The sequence below is a fragment of the Eubalaena glacialis genome, chromosome 7 (genome assembly GCF_028564815.1).
Source record: "Eubalaena glacialis isolate mEubGla1 chromosome 7, mEubGla1.1.hap2.+ XY, whole genome shotgun sequence".
In the NCBI taxonomy this organism is placed as follows: domain Eukaryota; kingdom Metazoa; phylum Chordata; class Mammalia; order Artiodactyla; family Balaenidae; genus Eubalaena; species Eubalaena glacialis.
The window spans coordinates 33,152,415-33,176,195 of NC_083722.1; the positions used below are offsets into that span (position 1 = coordinate 33,152,415).

At 34.3% G+C, this 23,781-nt stretch overlaps 1 protein-coding gene across 5 annotated transcripts in view; it reads right to left on the reverse strand.

Annotated features, from left to right (window-relative positions):
• The window catches only part of UBR2 (ubiquitin protein ligase E3 component n-recognin 2), a 123,741-nt gene that overhangs the window by 56,119 nt on the left and 43,841 nt on the right, over positions 1 to 23,781 (reverse strand). For 4 of the 5 annotated variants that reach the window (XM_061196210.1, XM_061196208.1, XM_061196211.1 and 1 more), the window contains 13 exons: positions 22,087 to 22,225; positions 21,509 to 21,571; positions 17,360 to 17,480; positions 15,470 to 15,577; positions 15,036 to 15,124; positions 13,836 to 13,934; positions 8,376 to 8,539; positions 8,187 to 8,286; positions 6,247 to 6,375; positions 3,331 to 3,514; positions 2,149 to 2,210; positions 1,169 to 1,279; positions 398 to 463 (listed from right to left, as the gene is read on the reverse strand). In XM_061196210.1, coding sequence (XP_061052193.1) covers positions 398 to 463; positions 1,169 to 1,279; positions 2,149 to 2,210; positions 3,331 to 3,514; positions 6,247 to 6,375; positions 8,187 to 8,286; positions 8,376 to 8,539; positions 13,836 to 13,934; positions 15,036 to 15,124; positions 15,470 to 15,577; positions 17,360 to 17,480; positions 21,509 to 21,571; positions 22,087 to 22,225 — 1,435 coding nt within the window. Of the gene's footprint in view, positions 1 to 397; positions 464 to 1,168; positions 1,280 to 2,148; positions 2,211 to 3,330; positions 3,515 to 6,246; positions 6,376 to 8,186; positions 8,287 to 8,375; positions 8,540 to 13,835; positions 13,935 to 14,004; positions 14,104 to 15,035; positions 15,125 to 15,469; positions 15,578 to 17,359; positions 17,481 to 21,508; positions 21,572 to 22,086; positions 22,226 to 23,781 lie in introns of all 5 variants that reach the window. The other variant, XM_061196209.1, reaches the window with a different exon arrangement.

Below are 23,781 nucleotides of genomic sequence, written 5' to 3' on the forward strand. Positions count from 1 at the left end.
TTCAGGGATCTTTAAACATAGCTAAGTACTGAAGGCCTTGAAAATCAGTTTGAGGGATTTGGGTCTTTAATCAGACGACAGTGAAGAAAGGATGGCTTTCAGGTTTCTGACTCTAATAACTACAGATTGTTGAATAATTCACTAAGGTAGGGAAACCTCAAAGATAGGAAGAAGGTATGGAGGACACAAGAGGAGTTATTTTGAATATGTTAACTGTGAGATGTATCCAGGAAACTAGATGGAAATGTTCTATCAGCTGTTAGCCATATGAGTCTGGAGCTTAGTAGATAAGGGCTAGGCTGCAGTTATAGATTTGAGAGCGATCATAAATGACTGGGTCCTGTGGAAATAACAAGAAGAAAAACTCCCCACAACCTTTAAATTTAATGCTTTTTACCTGAAGCATTACTATATCCTTGTCAAACATTTCACGTCTGCATTTCACATTGTGGTAGTAATAAATCTAAAAAAAAAAAAAGTAATTATATTGGGTAAACAGGTTTTTATTTGTGCAGTTCCCTCCTCTCCCCACTCACCAAAAGAGCACATGGCTCTTGTGCATGTGAGCATGAACATGCAAATGTGCACACATAATGTGGTTTCCCCAGCAGTTAATGCTATCTTAGTAGAGATTAATTAATTAGAAATTTCCAGATTATAGTAGTCACTCTATGGTTCACATTTTGCAGCCAACTTTCTGGGTCTCCTAACAAAGTTCTTTCAGTGAGATTTATTATAGCTATCAAAAACAGAAAAATCCTATACCAAGCCTTGGTGAGGTTTAAAAATTAAAACCTCAATTTCAGAGCTATACTAACAGAACTTTTATCTTTTAACCCAATTTAAGTAAGTGAAATCCAGATTTTTTATGTTTTTAAAGATATCCAACTTTGTTCTAAAAATGACTGCAAGTGAAAATAAAGCTCATTTCTACTTTTGATATTGTTTCTTAACAAAATATGAATAAAAGCTCTGAAAACCTTTTTGGTTTAAGGTTACATTTCTTTTGTCAAACAGTTTTTTAAAAAAAAATTCTTTTAAGGTTCGTTTCCAGGGGCCACAGTTTTAATATAGATGACTTTCAGTGACTAAGTACACTGAAAATTATAACCTTCATAGAAGGTAAAGAATGGACTGAAAACTCTTCGTAGAATTAAAAAACACTTACTTGATTTACAAGAGAGAAACCATTTCTTCTCCACATTCCTGCATGTACTTGGGCACATAAAACAAGGCATCTAAGAGGGTGTTCTATCAACATGGGTGGGCTAAGTTCACTCTGTGTACACAAAAAAACCACAAAAATCTCAACTCTATAAAGAAGATTGGTTTATAGGGACGGAAGCTTTATATAAAACACAAGTCAAAATTATTTTAAGGTATGTTTGTGTGATAGTTAATTTTATGTGTCAACTTGGCTGGGCCATGGTACCCAATTTTTGATTAACAGCAATGTAGATGTTGCCGTGAAGGCATTTTGTAGATGTGATCAGTATTTAAATCAGTAGACTTTGAGTAAAGCAGATTACTCTCCATGATATGGGTGGGCCTCATCCAATTAGTTGAAGGCCTTAAGAGAAAAGACTGAGGCTTCCCCAAGGATGAAGAAATTCTGCTTCCAGATTGCCTTTTGACTTCAGACTGTGACATAAACTCTTAAACTCTTAGCCTGCCAGGTTGCCAGGCTTATTTCAAACTTGCCAAGCCCCATGACTATGTGAGTCAATTCCCTACAATAAATCAATCTCTGTTTCTTTCTACACACACACAAACACACACACACTCACTCACTCATTCACTCACTCTTTATTGGCTCTGTTTCTCTGGAGAACCCTAGTATTTTGTTTCAAAGTGATTTCAAGTATGTGGAACATAGTAAATATTTACTTTTATTTATTTGTTTGTTGATTACTGAAATATAGTTGATGTATAGTATTATGTTAGTTTCAGGTGTACTACATAATGATTTGATATTTGTATACATTATGAAATGATCACCGTGATAAGTCTAGTAACCATCCGTCTCCATACAAAGTTATTATGATATTATTGACCATATTCCTTATGCTGGATATTATATTCCCATGACTTATTATCTAACTGGAGGTTTGTAATAGATATCTACTTTTAAATGTCAGCACTACTTACTAGAGGTAGGAGCTCTGGAAATTTATATGCCACTTCACTTTTGCTTACCAATACATGCAAACCTGCATGGAGAACAAATAAAAAAGTATTTCTATAAGTGAAAATCATTCAGATAAAAAAAAACCCCTAAATATTCACTCAACTTTATAGCTAACTTCTTTTCTGTTTCTCTTTGGGAACCTATCATGTTACACATTAAGATATAAAATGAATTGCATCCATAAATGAAGCTTTTCAATTGTTATTCTCATGAACCTCAGAATTAAAGGCACACTTGAACTGGAGTCTTAATTACATGTACCAACATACACTGATGACATTTTACAGAAGTAAATGTTAGACATACAAACATAGCAAAAGCAGCTATATAACTATCAAAGCAATTTGTATACCAATTTTAAGAGTCATATTCCACTGGATCATGGAGTTTGTTCCATTTAAAGTATAGTAGTGAGAGATCCTCCTGGCAACTGAACAGAGAAACTGGCCATGGAATTCATGGTCTGCACTGATCCTGACCTCAGAATTCAGTTCCCCAGAACTTCCAGTTTAGGATCAAAGCCTCTTTAGTCCCTAACTGCAAAGGGCTCTTTTATAGCTCAACCTTAGTTAATTCTGTTAACTAAGAATTAATTGTCCTGTTTATGTTGTTGTCTAAACAGAGAATGCTTTTTACAATCTTATCACCCCAATTTGGGACTCACTCCAACCTGCTGATTAAAAAGGTTATCAATAAATAAAAAACAGCTTAGAGAGAGAGGAAGTCTAGGGTGGTTTCAATTTATTAGCAATCACTTAAGTGACAGACCAATTTGAATCCTAACAACACAGACTTTGAAGCTGGGTTGAGATAAACAATAAAACATGTGGTATATGTAGTTAAGAAGTCTGAAGAAGCACTATGGTATGGTCATTACAAACATGGTTTCTGGTTGCAAACTACCTCAAAATCCCTACTCTGACTTGTTGCGGTGTGACGCTAAGTGAGCCACCTCCATGTCTCAGTCTTCCCATTTGTGATAAACCTAACAACAATACCCACCTCATAGGCTGTGATGATTAAATAAGTTAATGCATGTGAAACTCTCAGAAAAATGCACTGTAGGTATTCAATAAATATTAACCACAAACAACAATTTAAAAGACAATTTCAGGGTTCTCTTTTAGGGAGAAATGCTTTACCTGCAAGTAAGCGAGAAACTGGGAGGTGAATGCTAACTTTTTCTTTGGAAACACAGTATCTGATAGTTTCCACTGAATGTCCACAAATGCTTAATGTGACTGGCTGTTCACCATCAGTAAAACCACCGTGACACTGCGTCAATACAGCAAGGCATTTCTTGTAAGCTTCAATTAATACTTTTTCCTAAAAAAGACAGTTTTCTGTAAGTTACTCAAAGGTTTCTACAACATTAACCAAGCACCTCAAATTCAACGATGTATAAGTACCTCAAATATCAATATGGGCAAAATTAAACTCAATCTTTTCTTCCCAACTTGCTCCCTCTTCCAGGGCCCTGTCTCAGTAAATGACATCTTTATAGAGCTGTAGAAATCTAGAAGTCATTCCAAAATCCTCCTTTCCCTCATTCCCTATTTTTTTTTTAATTGAGGGATAGCTGATTTACAATATTATGTTAGAGGTGTACAGATAGTGATTCAAAATTTTTATAGATTATATTCCATTTACAGCTATTTTAAAATATCAGCTATATTCCTTGTGCTATAGCATAATCCTTGTAGCTTATTTATTTTATACACAGTGGTTTGTACCTCTTAATCCCCCCATCTTGCCTTTCCCCACCTTCCTTCTCCCCGCTGGTAACCACTAGTTTGTTCTCTATATCTGTGAGTCTGTTTCTGTTTTGTTATATTCATTAGTTTTTTTTTTTTTTAAGATTCCACATATGAGTGATAACATACAGGATTTGTCTTTCTCTGTTTGACTTATTTCACTAAGCATAATACCCTCCAGGGTCCATCCATGTTGTTGCGAATGGCAAAATTTCATTCCTTTTTATGGCTGAGTAATATTCCATCACACACACACCTGCACACGCACACACCCCCACATCTTCTTCATCCACTCACCTACTGATGGACACTTAGGCTGCTTCCATATCTCGGCAATTGTAAACAATGCTTTAATATATGAAATTTGTTTTTCTCTTTCTGACTTACTTCACACAGAGGAATGGATAAAGAAGATGTGGTACATATATACAATGGAATATTACTCAGCCATAAAAACGAAATTGGGTCATTTGTAGAGACATGGGTGGACCTAGAGACTATCATACAGAGTGAAGTGAGTGACAAAGAAAATAATGCTGCTATGAACATTGGGGTACATGTATCTTTTTAAATTAGTGTTTCCGTTTTCTGCAGATAAATACCCAGAAGTGGAATTACTGGATTATATGGTGGTTCTATTTTTAGTTTTTTGAAGAAACTCCATACTGTTTTCCACAGTGCACCAGTTTACATCCATACTAACAGCGTACAAGGGTTCCTTTTCGCCACATCCTCGCCAACATTTGTTATTTGTGGTCTTTTTGATGACAGCCATTCTGACAGGTGTGAAGTGATATCTCACCGTGGTTCTGACTTGCATTTCTCCAATGATTAGCGGCGTTGAGTATCTTTTCATGTGCCTATTGATCATCTGTATGTCTTCTTTGGGAAAATGTCCATTCAGGTCTTCTGCCCATTTTTTAATTGGGTTGTTTGTTTTTTTGATATTGAGCTATTTATTATTTTGGATAATAACCCCTTATTGGGCACATCATTTGCAAATATTTTCTCCCACTCAGTAGGCTGTCTCTTTGTTTTGTCGATGGTTTCCTTTGTTGTGCAAAAGCTTTTAAGTTTAATTAGGTCCCATTTGTTTCTTTTTTGCTTTTGTTTCCTTTGCCTTAGGGGACAGATCCAAAAAAAAAAATGTTGCTATGATTTATGTCAAAGAGTGTTCTGCCTATATTTTCTTCTAGAAGCTTTATGGTTTTCAGTCTTGTATTTAGGTCTTTAATCTAATTTGAGTTCATTTTTGTATACGGTGTGAGGAAATGTTCTAATTTCATTCTTTTACATGTAGCTGTCCAGTTTTCCCAGCACCACTTACTGAAGAGACCATCTTTTTTCCATTGCATATTCTTGTCTCCTTTGTCGTGGATTAATTGACCATAATGTGTGGGTTTATTTCTGGGCTCTCTGTTTTCCTCATTCCCGGCTGTCCAGTCTATTACCAAGCTGGCAATTTCATCTAAATTTCTCTCAAACCTGACCACTGTTTATTTCCAGTAACTCAAAGGAAAGCCAACATGTCTCCACTGAACTCCCTGCTTCTACTCTTACCCTCCTCCATCCATTCTCCACACAGAGTAACTTTTAAAAACATGTAAATTGGATCATGTCACTTTTCTGCTTGGGAGTCTCGAATGGCGTCCCACTTTAATTAGAATAAAATTCAAACTTCTTTCCATGGCTTCCAAGGCCCTACAAAGCCAGGCACCTGTTTACTTCTCTATTTTCAACCTCTGTTCCGACCAGAGCCTTCTCACAGCTCCTGGAACAACCGTACTCGTTCTCATCAGAGAGCATGATGCAGCTGTCCCTCAGTCAGGAATATTCTTTACTCTTTGATAAGTTAACTCTGACACATAGTTCAGATCTCACAGAAGCCTTCTCTGACCTCCCAACTTACACAAGCTCTCATCTAGATTTTATAGCCAAAGGAAGGCCAAAATAATTTTAAGACATAGGACAAATGTACCAATAGTAAAATTTCATTTTTGGATAAATTTATAAACTTCTTTTTATATGCTCAAAATCTTGATGGGATTATATATATATAAAAAAGATAGTAGCATAAAAGAAGAGAGAGTGTGGATTATATCCTCCTTTATCTATTTTCCAAGAGTTTTCTAAGGTTTCAGAATTTGAACTTTTATTGAATATATAGGTGAAAGCAGAAAATATGCTGTTTTATGAACATATCACCACTATCCTCTCCAAACTGCCTCAGATTCTACTTAGGAAATTGTTTATCTCTGTCTCTCCTCCATTTATCTCCTATCCCTGACCCCAGAAGAGACTCACATCTAAAGCACACCAGTCCTGCATCATTGAAATGACATGTGTTAATTTCATTTGTAGTGTGAAGGCTGCTTCCCACTCTGGTTCCATTTCAATATGCTGTCCTACTTGACGTGTAACTGGATCCATTCCCTTAAAAGAAATGAAAAGATTTTTAAATAAACTAAAATTACATCTGATCTTTTACATCGAAACTTAAGAAATAATGCAGAAGAAATACTGACTACAAAAACTTATAAAGTAAAAGTTCTAACAGGAAGTTTCAAGTAGTATGAGAAGTCCAACTTCTTAAATAACACGTTTATGTAACATTCTCTAAAATTTTATAAATAAAAAATCCCAGTAAAATATAGAACAACTTATTTTAGAGGTAATCTTCTATATGTTTTAGACAATAAAATGTATATAGTTCACTGCAACAATCCTTCAAATCCCTTTTTAGCTCTATCATCCATAGAAAAAACTGTCAGAAGAAACTTGACAGACTTTTAAAATGCTACTGAATTTATAAATATGTTCTATAATACACTAAAATAAAATTTTTATATTTATTTGTAATCTGTAACTAAAAGTTTTCATAGGGCTTCCCTGGTGGCGCAGTGGTTAAGAATCCACCTGCCAAGGCAGGGGACACAGGTTCGAGCCCTGATCTGGGAAGATCCCACGTGCCGTGGAGCAACAAAGCCCGTGCGCCACAACTACTGAGCCTGCCTTCTAGAGTCCGAGCTCTAGAGCCCGAGAGCCACAACTACTGAAGCCTGCATGCCTAGAGTCCGTGCTCTGCAACAAGAGAAGCCACCACAATGAGAAGCCCGCGCACTGCAACGAAGAGTAGCCCCCGCTCGCCGCAACTAGAGAAAGCCCGCGTGCAGCAACGAAGACCCAATGCAGCCATAAACAAACAAAGAAACAAACAAAGTTTTCATAGAGACTGAAAGAAAGCAAAACAAGAAAAAGATAAACAACTTTTAATACAAAAGAATATAACTTTTTTAGAAACTAGCCGAACTACCCTGGTGCATTGGAACTGATTAAAAATAATAGAAAATACAGGACACTTCAAGTATTCAAAATGACCAAGGTAGATACTGTTTCCATAGGTACAAGGAAAAAAATAGAAGTACTATAATAAAACACCCAGAAACTACCACCAACATGGGAAATAGAATATATCCTAAAAATGATAGGTTAACTTTACTTATTCCTTTCTTAAGAAAGCCAGAAAGCTACTAAAGGAATCATAATGATATTCCTCAGATTTTCTGAAACGTCATCTATCTTTTTACAGTTAGGGGAATTCCCTGGCAGTCCAGTGGTTAGGACTCTGTGCTCTCACTGCTGGATTTAATTCTTGGTTGGGGAACTAAAATCCCACAAGCCTCGAGGCATGGCCCCAAACAAACAAACAAAACCAAAACAACAAAAAACTGGTTAACTATACCGGTTTCTGCTTCTAGATTCTATTTTGTATACAGAAATGTTTCCAAAAAGAAAATTAAATGGGGGGGGGAGTTCTATACTATATCATATAAATATGGTATCAATGAAAGAAAAATATGGAAACATTAAGAAGACAAACATTATAGTTTCCTAAATAACTAATTTGACAATACTTCCATGTAAGCATATTCAAAACAAAACAAAACAAAACAAAACAATCTGCAACCCCCAAGGAAAGAACATTAACGGTAACCAAAAGAATAACCAGATACAAAAGTACAGCAGATGTCAGAACCTCTGCTGGGATCTCATGCATTCTACACCTTTCTAAGAGTTTCCAATTAAGAGGAGCTTCTTGATCCTAACTGTAGCTATCCAAATTATTCTTTTAAAAATGTGCCCAGTATGAAAAAAATGCATAGACAGAAAGGTATTTAGTTCAGTGAACCGAAAAAGGGGGAAAGTAAATGTTTCACTTTTGAAATGTGTCAGCTTATACATACCTGCATACATTTGAGTAATTCCAAAAAGGCATCAAATCCTTCTAGGAACTTCTGCCTCAGATCATCTGACCATTTAGTTGGTTTGCTAATTAACACATACCTGAACAAGACAAAAACAGCAATGAATATATGGACAAACAATGACCTTTTACAAGTTGCAACTGGTTCAATAATTAAGCGAAAACTTACTTAAGATCTAAAATAAGGCTCTGAACTCTCCTAAACTTGAAGGCTTGTAAAGCAGTATATCGTTCAAACTGAAACCTGCCCTGGGCATCTCGATGTCTCAAATGATCCATAAAAGTCTTAATGATAATGGTCATTAGGTTTTCTTCTGTGATGAGCATCCGAGCCTAGGACAAAGTATATCAGAGTACATGGTAATAAAAAACTATTTACCAGAAAGCTAAAAAAAAAAAAGTCACCAACATTGGTTAGCTCTTTCAGTTTAGACCTTTTTCAACACAACTATGTAATATCATAAATGCATTTTTGTGTATTTCTAAATAACAATTACTTACTCCAATTGCCACGTGTATGAAGCAACAATTATATCACGGAGAAAGATGCCAGAATGTAAGGAGACAGATCCAAGGCTCATTATTCAAAGACAATTCAGGGTGGGGGATCTGAACCAGGCTGCAAATTTTCCTTAACTGAGACATTTAGACACCTATAATGGTATGGTATAATTATTCTAGGATCCACAGGTTTATATCACAGATTCTGTAGAACTCAGTATGAAACCATACTTCCTCTTAATCTTAGTTGAGATTAATTTTTTTGTTTTTCTTTCTATATAGATATACATATTAATGTAGTTTTTAATAAGCAAATACACTTAAATGATGCAAAAAACAGGTAAAAAGTCTCCTAGCTCCCAAAGTCCCCCTTGCAAAGGCAATCTCTGTTAGCAGTTTTCTTGCATATACTTCCAGAGATGGTGTGTATATAATACATACGTGTATGCACATATATACACATATATACATTTATAGGACATGGATAACTGTTATTAAGTAGGTATAAGTATGGGTATGTATAATGATCTCCCCCCCTGCCCAAAGGATAGCATATTATAAACACTGTTCTGCACTTGGTTTTTTCACTTGATATATTTTGGAGATTGTCCCATACCAGTTCATATAAATTCCCTCATTCTTTTTAATTATCCCCAGTACTCTTTTCTATCATACTTTATTAGCCAGGCCCTTACTGGTGAGACATTTGGGTTTTTCCCAGTCTTATGCTATTTATCACAAAAGATACTGCAACAAATATCTACTATGTACAGTTGCAAGGATATTTATAGGATAATTTCCTAGAAGTGGAATTACTGGGTTAAGGTGTATATACATTATAAATTTTGACTGATATCACCAAACCCCTCAAAGAAGACAAAACAATGCAGAAGTTAGATGTCTAAGAATATAGTAAAACTGTATTCTAATGTAGAGGTTAAGTTGTAAAGTCATCAGATAAGGAGAAAATCGATACAGTTAAACATACCTTTGAAAAACTCTTAAATCATCATCCCATTGCCAGGACTTAGGCCCCAAAAAGCTCAAAAGTCAATAGGATTAATTTCTGTTAATTTTCCTAGACAGTGAAGACTAAGTTCAAGTTCAAAGGAGGGGAGGTGTTGACAAGTTAAGTAAAAGGATTTTCCTTCTTGTTTGCTATATTAGTCAATTTTGAGACAATTAAATGAGTATACGTGATTTCACTGACCTAAGAAAAAACTCTGGTCTCGGGGAAAAGCTTTTACTATTTCGCCATCAAGCATAATGTTTGCTTTGGGTTTTTACTTTTTGCTTTGTTTTCAGGTATTTTATCAGATTAAATAAATTCTTTCATTCCTATTTCATTTGCTAAGAGGTATTTTTCGTTCGTTTTAAATCATGAATTCAGGAAAAGCATCTGATGTGATCTTTTCTCTCCTTTTTGTCTGTTAATAAGTTGAATTACGCCAGTCGATTTTTTTTTCAAATGGTATACTACTCTTGTGTTAAGGAAATAAAACCAAACTTGGTTGTGATGTATTACCCTTTTTCTATATTGCTTGATTCAATCTGTGCAACCTCGTTTGTGAGAGAGATTAAATGGTAATTTTCTTTTCTTGTAATTGTTGGGTTCTGGTATCAAGATTACAGAGGACTTAATTAAATTGGCAAGTATATTCTCTTTCTCTGTTTTCTAGAAAAAGTTATATAAGACAGGTATTATTCTCTTCTTGAATATTTGGAAGAATTCCCCAGTATAGCCTTTGGGCCTGGGGACTTCTTTGTGAGAAGATTTTTATATTAATTAAAATTTTCTATTTCTTGTTTCTCTTCTAACGACCTGTGTTTTTTCTTAGGGATTTGTTCGTTTCATCCAAATTTCCAATTATATTGATTAATTTGATCCTAATATTGCCTATTTTCTATTTAAAATCTGTAAGATTTGTAGTTTTTTGTAGTCCTTTTTAAATAAAAATTTTTCTGTTTTTCTTACTAGACTTTCTAGAGATCTACCCCCATCCTTTTTTTTTTTCAAAGAAAAATCTTTTTTGTACATTTACTTTGTTTTATTAATTTCTGTTCTTTACTATTTCCCTTTTTCTACTTTCTTTAGACAAAAAATATAAGTACTTGTATTACAATGGCCTTCAAGGTCTGGCACTAATCCACTCCCATGTTCCCCTTATCCCCAGACTCAATGACCTCATGGATCATTCTCCTCCTCACTCACTCTAGCAACACTGGCCTGTTCTGGGTTCTTTCTTCCAAAATGCCAAGTGCACATTCATCTCAGAACTTTGCACTTGCTGTTCCCTCTGCCTAGGAGGCTCTTTCACCAGTTAGTCACATCACTCACTCCCTCATGTCTCTGTTCAAACACCACCTCTCTGAGAGGCCTTTTTTGATAACCTTGCATAAAATATGACCCTTCCACTGTCACTCTCTAACCCCTTAACCTGCTTTCCTACTTTACAGCACTTCTCAACATTTGATTTATAATAAATATATAAATATGTAAATATTATATACATCTGTCTCTCCCCAATTGCACTATAAATCCCATGGGAACAGGGTCTTTTGTCTTTTTTGTTTACTGCTATATTTATCTCCAGAGCCCCAAACAGTGCCTAGTTAATAAAGGTGCTAAATAAATATGCTCTGAATAAATGAATACATATGTTATTTTTCTAGTGCTTCTAACTAAAGGACTCAGACAAGAAACATAAAAGGTTGAAATATCGGAAAAAACCAAAAATTATTATTTGTAGATTACTAGAAATTCCAAGGAATCAACACAAAATATTAGAGAAAATGTTAGTAAGAAAACCAGACTGATACAAGATGGATATATAAAAACCAGTAGTTTTCTTACATACTAGCCATAGTGAGATTAAAAATATGAATAATTTACAATAGTGTCAAAAATATAAAACATAAACACTTCTAGGACAAGTTATGTTCCTAGATGGGGATACTCATTATTGCAAAGATACCAGTTCTTCCCATATTATCTATAAATACAACATCTTTTCAGTCAAAAACCCTAATGTGGTTTTCTGAAATTGACAAACTGATTTTAGTTCTTCTTTAAAAAAAAAGCCTAAAATAATTAAGAATTTTTTTGAAAAGAAGAATGAAAGAAGATTTAGCTCTATAAAATATCAAAATGGAATAGTAAGCTAATATTATTAAAACTGGGTACTGGCATGGAAATGGACAAAAGGATCAATGGAGGAGAGAAACAGATTTGAATACACATGGGATTGTCTCAGAGGCTTCTCAAACTCATCCCTGACTAAACTGAAAGCAACACTTTCCCTTTTTATAAGTTCTACTCATTCTCCTCTTGGTTACAAAAGTCAGAAACCCAGAAATCACCTTTATATTTTCCCCTCAAACCCAACAACCAATCACTCACCAAACCTAATATTCCTCAAACCCAACATGTGGCCCGTCAGTAGATTTCACTACTTACATATCTCTCACAACTTCTATACCCGCTGCCACAATCCCCACAGGTTTCCCACATCCACTACTGCTCCTGCAAATTTGTTCTCCAAATTACAAGAAGCATCATCTTTTAAAAATCACAAATGTGATGATATAAGTGCCACCTAAAACTCTTCAGTGCCTTCCAATGTTCTTAAGAGAAAAACCAAAATCCTTAATTTGGCCCAAAATATCTCATTAGTGGCTAAATAGACTGCAGACAGCTTCAATTGTCCTAGAGTATACCCTTGAACATAAAAATAATCTGGGGAAAAAACAGTCATTAAAAAAAGAAGCTGGAACATAACACCTTGTTAATAAAGTAACTGTAGAATACTCTTAACTCCATACAATTAGGCCCTTGCCTATGTTTCTGGTCTCATTTAACTCCGTGTTCAAGGATCTTCGACCGTACTTCTTCCCTTCTCTTCCCTTCCCTGCTTCAGGATTTTCTCAAGTGTTGGTTCCTCTGCATGATTTCTCTTCACGCTCCTACATAAAGTTACCTTCCCTACAGAATCCTCTTCTGAACTGTGGGAAAATGTCAGATCTCTCCTACTCTATCAAAACAACAGAATTCTTCAGTTTTTATTATAATTTTAATTACCATTTATGTGAGTCTTTCCCTCCCTACTGTAAGTTTCATGAGGGCAAGGCCCATGTCTATTCACCATTCATTCCCAAAACCTAGAATTGTGCCCAATAAATAATAGGTGCTCAGTAAATTTTTTTTAATGAATTAAATATTAATAAATTATTCAGTAGAACTAAAACATAGTGATGCCTCCTGGAACAACTAGCGAAACTTAGTACAAGATCACCCAATCATCATGATTCAATTGCCTTAGTTACCCCTTCCCTTAGCAGGGAAAAGGAGGCTTCTTAGAATGTGAGATTATACACAATATGCGGTTTCTTCTTTTTTTGGCCACGCCACGCAGCTTGCAGGATTTTAGTTCCCCGACCAGGGACTGAACTTGCAGGCAGTGAAAGCACTGAGTCCTAACCATTGGATGGCCAGGGAATTCCCACAATATGCTGTTTCTAATGGATAAATTTGTTAAACTAATGAGTTTAATTTTAACTCATCAGTTCAAAACCTCGGGGAAGTACTATGAGAAAGTACAGATTAAGTTCAAATGACTTTCCCCCTCCAGATTACACATTCAAAGATACATGTTCTGGGCTTCCCTGGTGGCGCAGTGGTTGAGAATCTGCCTGCTAATGCGGGGGACACGGGTTCGAGCCCTGGTCTGGGAGGATCCCACGTGCCGCGGAGCAACTAGGCCCGTGAGCAACAACTACTGAGCCTGCGCGTCTGGAGCCTGTGCTCCGCAACAAGAGAGGCCGCGATAGTGAGAGGCCCGCGCACCGCGATGAAGAGTGGCACCCGCTTGCCGCAACTGGGGAGGGCCCTCGCGCAGAAGCAAAGACCCAACACAGCCAGGAATAGATAAGTAAATAAATAAATAAATAAAATTAAAAAAAAAAAAAAAGATACATGTTCTAGTATGACTGAAGGCATGTGAAGTCTGATCACCCATTAATAAAATATTTTTCTATTCAGGAACATACAGATCTCAGTTCTCTATTATTTTAAGGCTTTACTTCTTCTAATGGAAAATAAGAAAATTCTTCTTAGTCTTTTAGTACTTACAAGTGAAGGGACTGTGAAAATCTGAACCGAGAGGTCTGCGACTGAAAACTCTCTGTCGTGGTCATCTGTCACATAATCACTCTGCAAACGCTCATAGTTCTATTAAGAAGGCAAAAAAAGGCAAGGAGTGCCAACTATCAGTTACAAAGAAAAGGCAAGCACTACTCACCAGAGTAGGTGCGGTGAAGAACTGGACAGACAGAGCAGTCACGGACACTGCTCGCTCGTGATCATCCTCCATAAAATCTCTCTGCAACTGCTGGTAATTCTAAACAACAAGGGGGAGATTCACCTCTAATCCACAGTGACCAATGTTTAAGGATTATAATGAAAAATCAGTGCTGGAGGAGTCAATAAGATATTCTATGAGAATGATGACTGGAATGTACCAACTAAACTCTTGTGTAAATATCAATTCACTATACAATCTTCTTTAGCACAATGGCAATTTGTGAGCTCAAATAGGAGTAACAGCTACTAAAATCCTGGGACGTCACTGTACATGGGTGGAGCCAAATCACAGTAGCTTTACACTGTCTCTGATGAAACCAGACTTTCATTACTTCTGGATGCCTATCAGAGTCACCTGATGGCTCTTTCAAAGTATACATGCTTGGGCCGCATTCTTGGTGAATCTGCTTCAGTAGGTTTGAGAATGGAACCCAAACACATGCATTTTGAAAGAGCTCCCCAAATGATTCTTGTATGTTTCCTTGGTTAATAACCCCTAATTCAGGTGAATAAAAAACCCAAGCAGTTAGCTTAATCACATGCTGCTGAAAGGGAGAAGAACATAATTCAATAATATCAACAACCTAGAGTTATGATTCTTAAATCACATCCAAATATACAGGTCGCTTCAACTAAAATTATCTTTTCTCACACAAAATTTAATAGGAATAACATAATTCAATGACATAGGTTTAAAGTCTTCATTTATCATTTCACATCATACACACTGCATAGATGGATATTCACATTATCATGGCAGATGATAAACAAGAAAAACCTCACTGCTAGAATTTTATTCTATTGATGAAAGATAAAAAGATCATTTATGAAGTTTCTTAGAATTTAAAATCAACGCACTGACATATTACTATCAGCTGTTAATTTTACAAACACTGGATATAATCATGGACTACAGTTACTCTGTATATAACCTATTTTGTTAATCTTCAAAAGTGAGAAACTACTTACCTTTGCAAATCGAACAGCAAACAGTTTCTTGTATTTCAAATCCATAAGTAGACTGCTCATGAACAACTGATGATACACACTCCTAGCACCTTTTACAAAAAGAGCAGATGTAAGATAAGGATATATCAAACAAGCCAAAAATTACATTTCCAAAGTTTTCATATGATCAACTGTATTTTAAGTGTCAAGAGCAACACTCTACATGTGTTCCTTAATCAGTTTTTCTAAATATATTTTTCAAACAAAACATAAAGGTGATTTAATTTGGATCATGGATCCCCAAATCTGTTTTTTTCCCAAAGAATAAGACTGCATGTGTTAATTCTAAAAACCATAAATATATTTATTAAATACCTCCCCAAATGAAAAAGAAACTAACATCCCAATTACCTGTGTAAGTTCCCCTATACCTTAAAAGTAGTTAAGATATGTACCTTTCCACAATTTGGAATCACTAAGCATCAACCTATCCACTAGAGAAGAGTTTTCACCATTTGGCCCTTCTTGTAAACCAACTTGACATAAAATTCGGCGAAGACCATCTTAAAACAAGAAGAAAAGTAGTCAAGAAACAGTAACTTAAAATATTAAAATAAAATGACATATTAGTAGAAATTTTCAAATGGATCTACTATAGAGTCTTACTTTTTTTTTTTTAACTAAAGGTCAAATTTATTCAGAAAAAGTAAACATACTATTTTATTAACATGTTCACAAAATGGAGAAAAATTCCAAATCTTGCATTATACACCAACTCTTATTCCAGAATACCAAAATACATGTGTATCAGAATGGCAATGACCTCTTATGCTGTAAAGAATTTAAATAAGCAACAAAGAACCCAAAAGCCACTGAAATAAACATGGTTTTTTAAGCATCTATGCTAATTAAACCAGGTTACAGTAAAATTGTTACATATCCCATGATAACTGAAGATAGGTATAATATAAAATTGTGCTACCATTTAAAAGAATACATTACCTCTGTACTTTAATATATACCAGTCCATTTTATTAATGTTATGCAAAATGTTCTTCATTAAACAAAAATACACTACGTACTTATGTATACCTACTATATGAGGGGCTTTGGAAGGCAAATTCCCATTATATTCTAAATGTTAAACTTAAAAACTATATATAAGTATTAACAAAACCACAACTTTAATACCTTCTAGTTTCATATTTAAAATCACTGTTTTTAAGTCTTCTACAAGCATGCAAAATAATCCAAAAAAAACCAAAAAATAGAGTAACTTTAAAATTTAATTATAAGAGTCACCAAATAGAAATTGTTTACAAGGCTAAAGAGAAAACTTTATAAACGAATTAAATAATAGATAAGGTCTTTAAATTGTTGATGGTAAATAAATTTTCTCAAAGAAAATTTTCAGCAGAAAACTGCTTCCATGATACTATTCATTAATGCTGTAGCACAGTACTTGGCATACAGATATCCAATGGAAAACACCAAAGCCAAAAAAAAAAAAAAAAAAAGAGAGAAATAATTGGAAAGACATTTAGATTAAACAAACACGTTCTCCTAAATTTCCACACCTCCATATTTTCACCTGTCAATTCACAGTGTGGCAATACTCTTTCTAGTAGCCTTTTAATACAAATGTTTTAGAAATTTTCTTTATAGCAAACATTGGAATGTCATTTATTCAAACCACCTCCCTTGCCTCAAAAACAGTATGACAGCTTAGATCTATTCCTAGTTTACTCTTCAGTGTTACACAACAAACTTGTGTTTTTGGCATTGGACGTGAAGGTTCTTAATTCTGTTTATCACTACTTTTAAAAGATTATCTAATTTGTAGACTGTGGAAAAACAAAAACTCAAATACACAGTAACTTCAAATTTGCAAATTTTCAGGGTTGCAAATTATTAGTAACCACAAGTCGTAGAAGTCAAAACAAAGACATCCTTTAAACAGTTAATCATTTAGGTTTTATATACAGTAGCATTATGCAGCTTGCTTTGTGGAAGAGAATTCCACAGGATACGCCATTAAGAAATAGGTTCTTTTATCAAGTTGGTAAGATTTAGGTTTCATTAGCATATTATAGTCATTTACAATTGTTTAACCCACTGTTTCCTGCATTTATTTGAACACAGACTCCTCTGTATGCATATAAAAAAGATCCCGTGGATCAAAATTGGGAAACAGATTTTTTTCTATGTATAAAGATATTATGAGATGGTATTTTAAAACATGAAACTAAAGCAAAAAAACGATTCCACTTGCTATTTTTTCCAAAACAGTTTGGCAAAGGCATATGAGCTCATTTTTAAGTCAATTAGCACAAGTATGAACCTACCTGAATATCCAATAATACTTCCCAGCCAAGACAAAAGTTTCAAACCAAAATTCTGATGTGCGACAATAGACGAATGCATAACTTGAACTTTGAGTGGCTTTGTCTGTCTACTGGTATTTCTCTTAAAAAGAAATGGCAGGATGAAAAAACAAACTTAAAAAGGCTATTTTAGAGAAAGAAGTTAATATTTTTATTTAATATAGCTACACTCTCATCATTATAAGGGAGTTTTTCATATATGTGTGTAAGAAAAATACCATGTGGTTTGCTTTATTCATATTCTAATTTTCTAGAAGCAATCTTAGGATTCTTACAAAAAAGTAAGAAGTTACACCTTTAAGTAACCTGAATTTTTGGTCTTATATTTGAAAATCTGCCCCACCAATTATAAATTATTTAAATGCTTAAATTGGCTTTATGTCTTTAAACTAATTTTTTAATGTAATTACACACTAATTTAAATAATTTACTTCATTGCACAAATGTGATGTTATCAATACTTCAAAAAAAAATTGTAGTAAATACACACACAACTTTCCAACTTAACCATTTTTAAGTGTGCAGTTCTGTAAAGCACAGATTGTTGTATAACCAGTCTCCAGAACTCTCTGTCTTGTGAAACTAAAACTCTGTACCCATCAAACACTCCAGGTACCTCATACAAGCAGAATCATACTTTATTTATAATATCTTTTTGTGACTAGCTTATTTCACTTAGCATAATGTCCTCAAGGTTCATCCACGCTGTAGCATGTATCAGAATTTTCTTCCTTTTTAAGGCTGAATAATATTCTATTGTATGTATATAGACTTTATCCATTCATCCACTGATAGACACTAAAGTTGCTTCTACCTTTTGTCTACTGTGAATAATGTTGTTATGAACATGAGACCCTGCTTTCAATTCTTTTGTGTATATACCCAGAAGCAAGACTGCTGGATCATATGGCAATTCTATTTTTAATTTTTAGAGGAACCACCATACTGTTTTCCGTAGTGGTCGCACCATTCTACATTCCTACCAATAGTGCACGAGGGTTCCAATTTTTCCATATCCTTCCCAATACCTGTGATTTTCTGTTATTGTTTTGTTGTTGTTGTTGTTGTTTGTTTTTAACAGCCATCCTAATGGACATGAGGTGGTATCATATTGTGGTTTTTACTTGCATTCCCCTAGTGATTAGTAATACTGAGCATGTTTTCCTGTGCTTTGGCAATCTGCATATCATCTTTGGATAAATGTCTATTTAAGTCTATCAAAACTTTTAATTTAACATGTTTTCCCCCCTTTTCCTTTTTTGCTTGGATCATCTTTCTACCCACCAGTTCATCCCATCTCCATAACCCACATTAACACAGTACACCTTTGCATACTTTATCCATCTATATGTATTATATATGTACACATTTATAACGGTTTTTATTTGATTTACAAAAAATGGGATACTACACATACTCTGTCGCATCTTTGTGTTAACAGTTTTTTTTTTTTTGGTTAATGACTCATAAAATTCTGTGGTGTGGATTTATTTAGACATTCTTCAGAGAAGGGCATTCATAGTCTCTTTGTTTTGTCTTCTATGACTACAAAAAACGTAGTACTGAACATTTTGTACACACACTAACTGGTGCTTGTATTTTTATAGGATAAATTCCTAGGAGAGATAATAGATGCTACTAGATTGTTTTCCAATTATGTGGTAGCAATTTATTTTTACACAAGTATTTCTGTTCTCTGCATCTCTGCCAGCAAGGTACTTTATCACTCTAATTTCTCCATCTTGTTGGGTATGAAATCTCCGTCACTTTACTAAACTAGTGAGTTTGAGTCTCTTTTTACATATATTTACCACCTAGATCTTCTCTGTTGTGATTGTCTTTTCATACCTTATGTCCATTTTTCTATTTTGTTGTTTGCTCCCTACTTGATAATCTATGAGTGCTCTGTTTATCATAAACATTAAATGTCTATCCTTTGTGTTAGAAATAATTTTTCTAAATCTACTGTCTACTGACATTTTTTATAATATTTTGCTATGCAAATTTTTTATGTAGCCAAAAAAAAAAAGTTCTTTTCTAACTCCTGGGGTTCTAGTCTTGGTTAAGAAGCTCTCCTCCTCCCTTAGAATGTACTTGTTTCCTAGATTTTCCTCATACTAGTATCTATTTCTGGACTTCTATTCTATATTATGCATATAGTATATCTATTCAGACACTACCAGAGATTACAAGTACTGATTTTTTTAGGGAAAAACTGAACTAACACTATGAAGCAACAAATGTAAAGGGAAAAAAAACACCTTCTCCTTTACCTGGATTCATCTACTGTAAACATTCTATTCCAATTGCTTTATCATTTGCACATTATCTTTCTTTCTCCACACAGACACACACAAGCATTTAAAAAAAAAAAAAAAAAAAACCACTGAAGGTTAAGTTATATGCACAATGTCCCCTTATCCCTAAAAACTTCAGTATACATTTCCTAAGAATGGGAATGTTCTTTTTATACAACCACAGTATAGTTTCTGATGTATTATTAAATTGAGTATGTCCAGTTATCAATAAAGAATTTCTTAAATAAGACACAAACTCATGAAGAGAAAAATATATTTTGCTACATTAAAATTAAAGCTTTTGCTCAAGGAGAAGCATCACAAATAAGCTTAAAATAAGTCACATATTAGGAAAAGATACTGCAACAAAAGATCAGGATTCAGATTATGTAAAGAGTCCTTACAAATCAGTAAGAAAAAGACAAATAACCTAACAACAAAAAAATGGGTAAAGGGTATGAACAAGAAATTCACAGAAAACTTAAATGACCAATACAATAAATATGAAATAAGATACTCAGTAATCAAGGCAGTGCAAATTTAACTGATGAGATGCCATTCATACACATCAGGTCGGCAAAATTTTAAAAATTTGACAATATATAGTTTTGACAAAGCAGTAGAGATATGGGAACTCTACTTCAGTGCTGGTTGGAATGTATATTGGTACCACCATTTTGGAGATTAACTTGGCAAAATCCAGTATAGCTGAAAATGCTCAAAAGCTAACAACTCAGAAATTCCATTTCTTGGTATATACCCTAGAGAAACTTTTGCTTCTATGCAACCAGAGGACAAAAAAATGACCACAGCAGGACTGATAGTTATAGAAAAAATTGGAAATATCCTAATTGTCCATCAACTGGAGAATGGAAAAATTATGGTATAGTCATCAATGGAATACTTACAGATACATGTATCAACACAGATAAATCTAGAAACAACACTGAAATGAAAAGGCAAATTGCAATATAATACATTCAGTATGAATCTTGTTATATAATGTTTAAAGACTTCCAAATCAATACATATAATATGGATGGATATTTAACAGATGAAATATAAAGGCATGTATGAAAATGAAAGATAAATTAATGAAAGTAGTTATCTCTCGGGAAGGAGGAAGGGGAATGGGATTTAGAAGGGATAATACAAGGGCTTCTATACTATTTTATTTATTTAAAATACGTATGAAGAAAATAAGGTATAATGTAGCACACAGGCATTTTCATCTGTATATTTAAAATATTTCACAATATATAAAATATATAAAATTATATTTTAAAAGGACATTTACATAAAATGCAGTTACATGGAATAGTTAAAAACAATAAATTCTAACTTTTAAAAATAAATCTAAATGTGGGGAATAGTTTTCTTTCAGATAAATTATACACTAAATGCTATTAGGATATGCAGCATACCTTGCTATTAGGCACCAAGAAACAACTTCCCTTGAATTCTAATCTTGGTGCTAAAGGCCAGTATAATTCCTAAAAAGTAATGTGAAACCCTATCAAAAACAAAACAGAAAGCAAAAAACTTTCTAAGACGTCTCTGATGAAAAAATAAGAAGACAGAAATATATACATATATATCTCATCTAAACATTCATTTTCTGTATCAATCTTACATAGCTTAAAAAAAAACTAGATAAAGCAATAAGCAATGCTCAAGTAACATAAACATGATTTTTGATTGATGTGGCTTTACATTCAGGAAGGCAGAAAAATGTGTTCATAAACACCAAAATGTGGGACTGGTTTTATACTAATAAAAAATAAGAGTGTAGACATATTTTTAAATTACTTACCACAATTACTGATTTTGCTTGTTCACAATACTGGAAGTCTCCATATCGAACAGACCTACGTCCCTGTAAATAAAGATATTTGAAATTAACTTGTAAAAATATTTATATTCAGTATTAATAACTTTTGAAACAGTAAACAAATAAACACAGTGTTATCTGAGCACATAACAACTCTGGCCAATTTTTAATATCTACAATGTTTATTCTATTCATTAATTAAAAAGTAAATTAAAATATTTTCTTTCAAAGCTATCCTAACATTTTTCAAGCCATTAATAAGTTCAAGTTGTTATCCTTGAACAATACAATATTTATTCTTCTAGGCTGCTATAATTTCTATTTTCATAACTGAATATTTCTAACCACTGTGTAGGATGAGAGCAACTGTATCTACGTTTCCTCCTAAACTTTCTGACAATAGCTTACAGTTATATCCAATATATATTTGGGCCAATATTCATATGAAATTAAAGAAAAATAGCCTAGACATACATACCTCTAACTCAATTTTCTAGGATAACTTATCTGTATTAAAAGTTTAATTTATTATGTGACATCAATATAATGAAATTACTTACATCTCGATCTACTGTAGTTGCAAAGCCAATGGCTTCTTTTTGTGTACAGTTAACAGCTTTCTGAAGAGTATAAATAACTTGTTCATAGGTATGAACCTCATCATTAAACAGCATGCAATAGTAGGTGTCACTCTTCTCTCTGTGGGATAAAACATTAATTATATATTATCTATTTGCATATCACCTTGCTCCAGGATGATTTATTAAGAACACACTTTGTTCTAGGGAACGTGCTAGGTCCTAGACACATACCTGTAATGAAGTCATCTGTGGTCCCCACACTCTATGACACTACCGGCTGGTGGGAAAGATAGATACTATACATATAATCTATGTGAATTCGCTTTTATCAAGAAGAATAGGATGCTAGAGTGGGATAAAACCAGTATGGGAGTTAAGAGAACTGCCAAAGAAGTAATTTGAGCGCTGAAGTCAGAATTGGCTATCAGTGGTGCTCAAGTGGGGGCAATTCTCCTCTACCCTCCATAGATGACCACTGGGCAATGTCTGGAAACTTTTGGTTGTCATGACTGGGGTGGGAGTGCCACTGGCATCCAGTGGGTAAGGGCCAAGGATGCTGCTAAAAATTCTACAATCCACCAGTTAGAGACCATAATATCTGGGCCCCAAAGCCAACAGTGCAAAGGGCTAGAAGAAAGTGAAAGCAAAGGCCCTGAGGTGGCAAAGGTAAATACTGGGAGCTGGAGCACAGGGAGGAAGGAGGAGATTAGTTTGGAGAGAGGCAGAAATCTTAAAGACCTTGTAATGGATTTCGATTTTGCCATCCTAAGGGCAATCAAAGATTTGAAAGTGAAATAGGAGCTATGGTCAGATTTGTCTTAAAGTTCACTTTGGCTATATGCGGAGAATGGACCATGAGAGACACGAGTGGATATGGCAGTCTAGTTAGGGACGTCATGTTGTCCAAGGATGAAATTAACACAATGTGGACTAGCATAGTAGTAATGGAGATGAACAGAAGTAAACAATTTGACAGAGGGAGAACCAGCTGGACCTGAAATCTAAGTGGATATGCATGACTCAGGTTTCTGGGTAGATGAAATGCCATATACTAAGATGGGAAAACATTACAAGAGACGCAAGTTAGATTCTTTTCCCTTCTATGCTGGTGGTCCCAAACTTACAATGGAACAGAAAAATAAAAACACAACTCTTCTATTCTCTACGGTCTAAATTTGGATCTCAGATTTAGATCTTAGTTGGTCCCCAACTCAAAATACATGAAGATAAAGTTATGAGGTAACTAAGCCATTTTCAACATTTCCAAAAAAGGAATACTAACTCCTCATTTTACTAAAAAACAACCTACAACCTAATTATTTGGAACACTGTTGAGAAAGCAAAAAAGAAACACCACCAATGTCCTTTAGACTCTCACTTGTATTCAACCTTAACTGTGAATACCATTCCAACAAGCTTGGCTAGAATTAAAAGTAGAAGAGAAGGCTGCTTGAGGCAAGCACATTCATGCAGAAAAGTAAGCCCTTAACCTTAATACAGCTATAGCAGAATCCAGCTCTCTGGTCACAAATTTGCAATCTCCTCAATAATCTAAGAACAAATGGTAAAAATGTTAGATGTACTCTAGAAGAAGCACAAAGTGTAGAATAAATTTTGTACAAATTTAGAATCAAAAATGGTTAAAATTGAATTTGTGCATTTAGTCAAACCAGA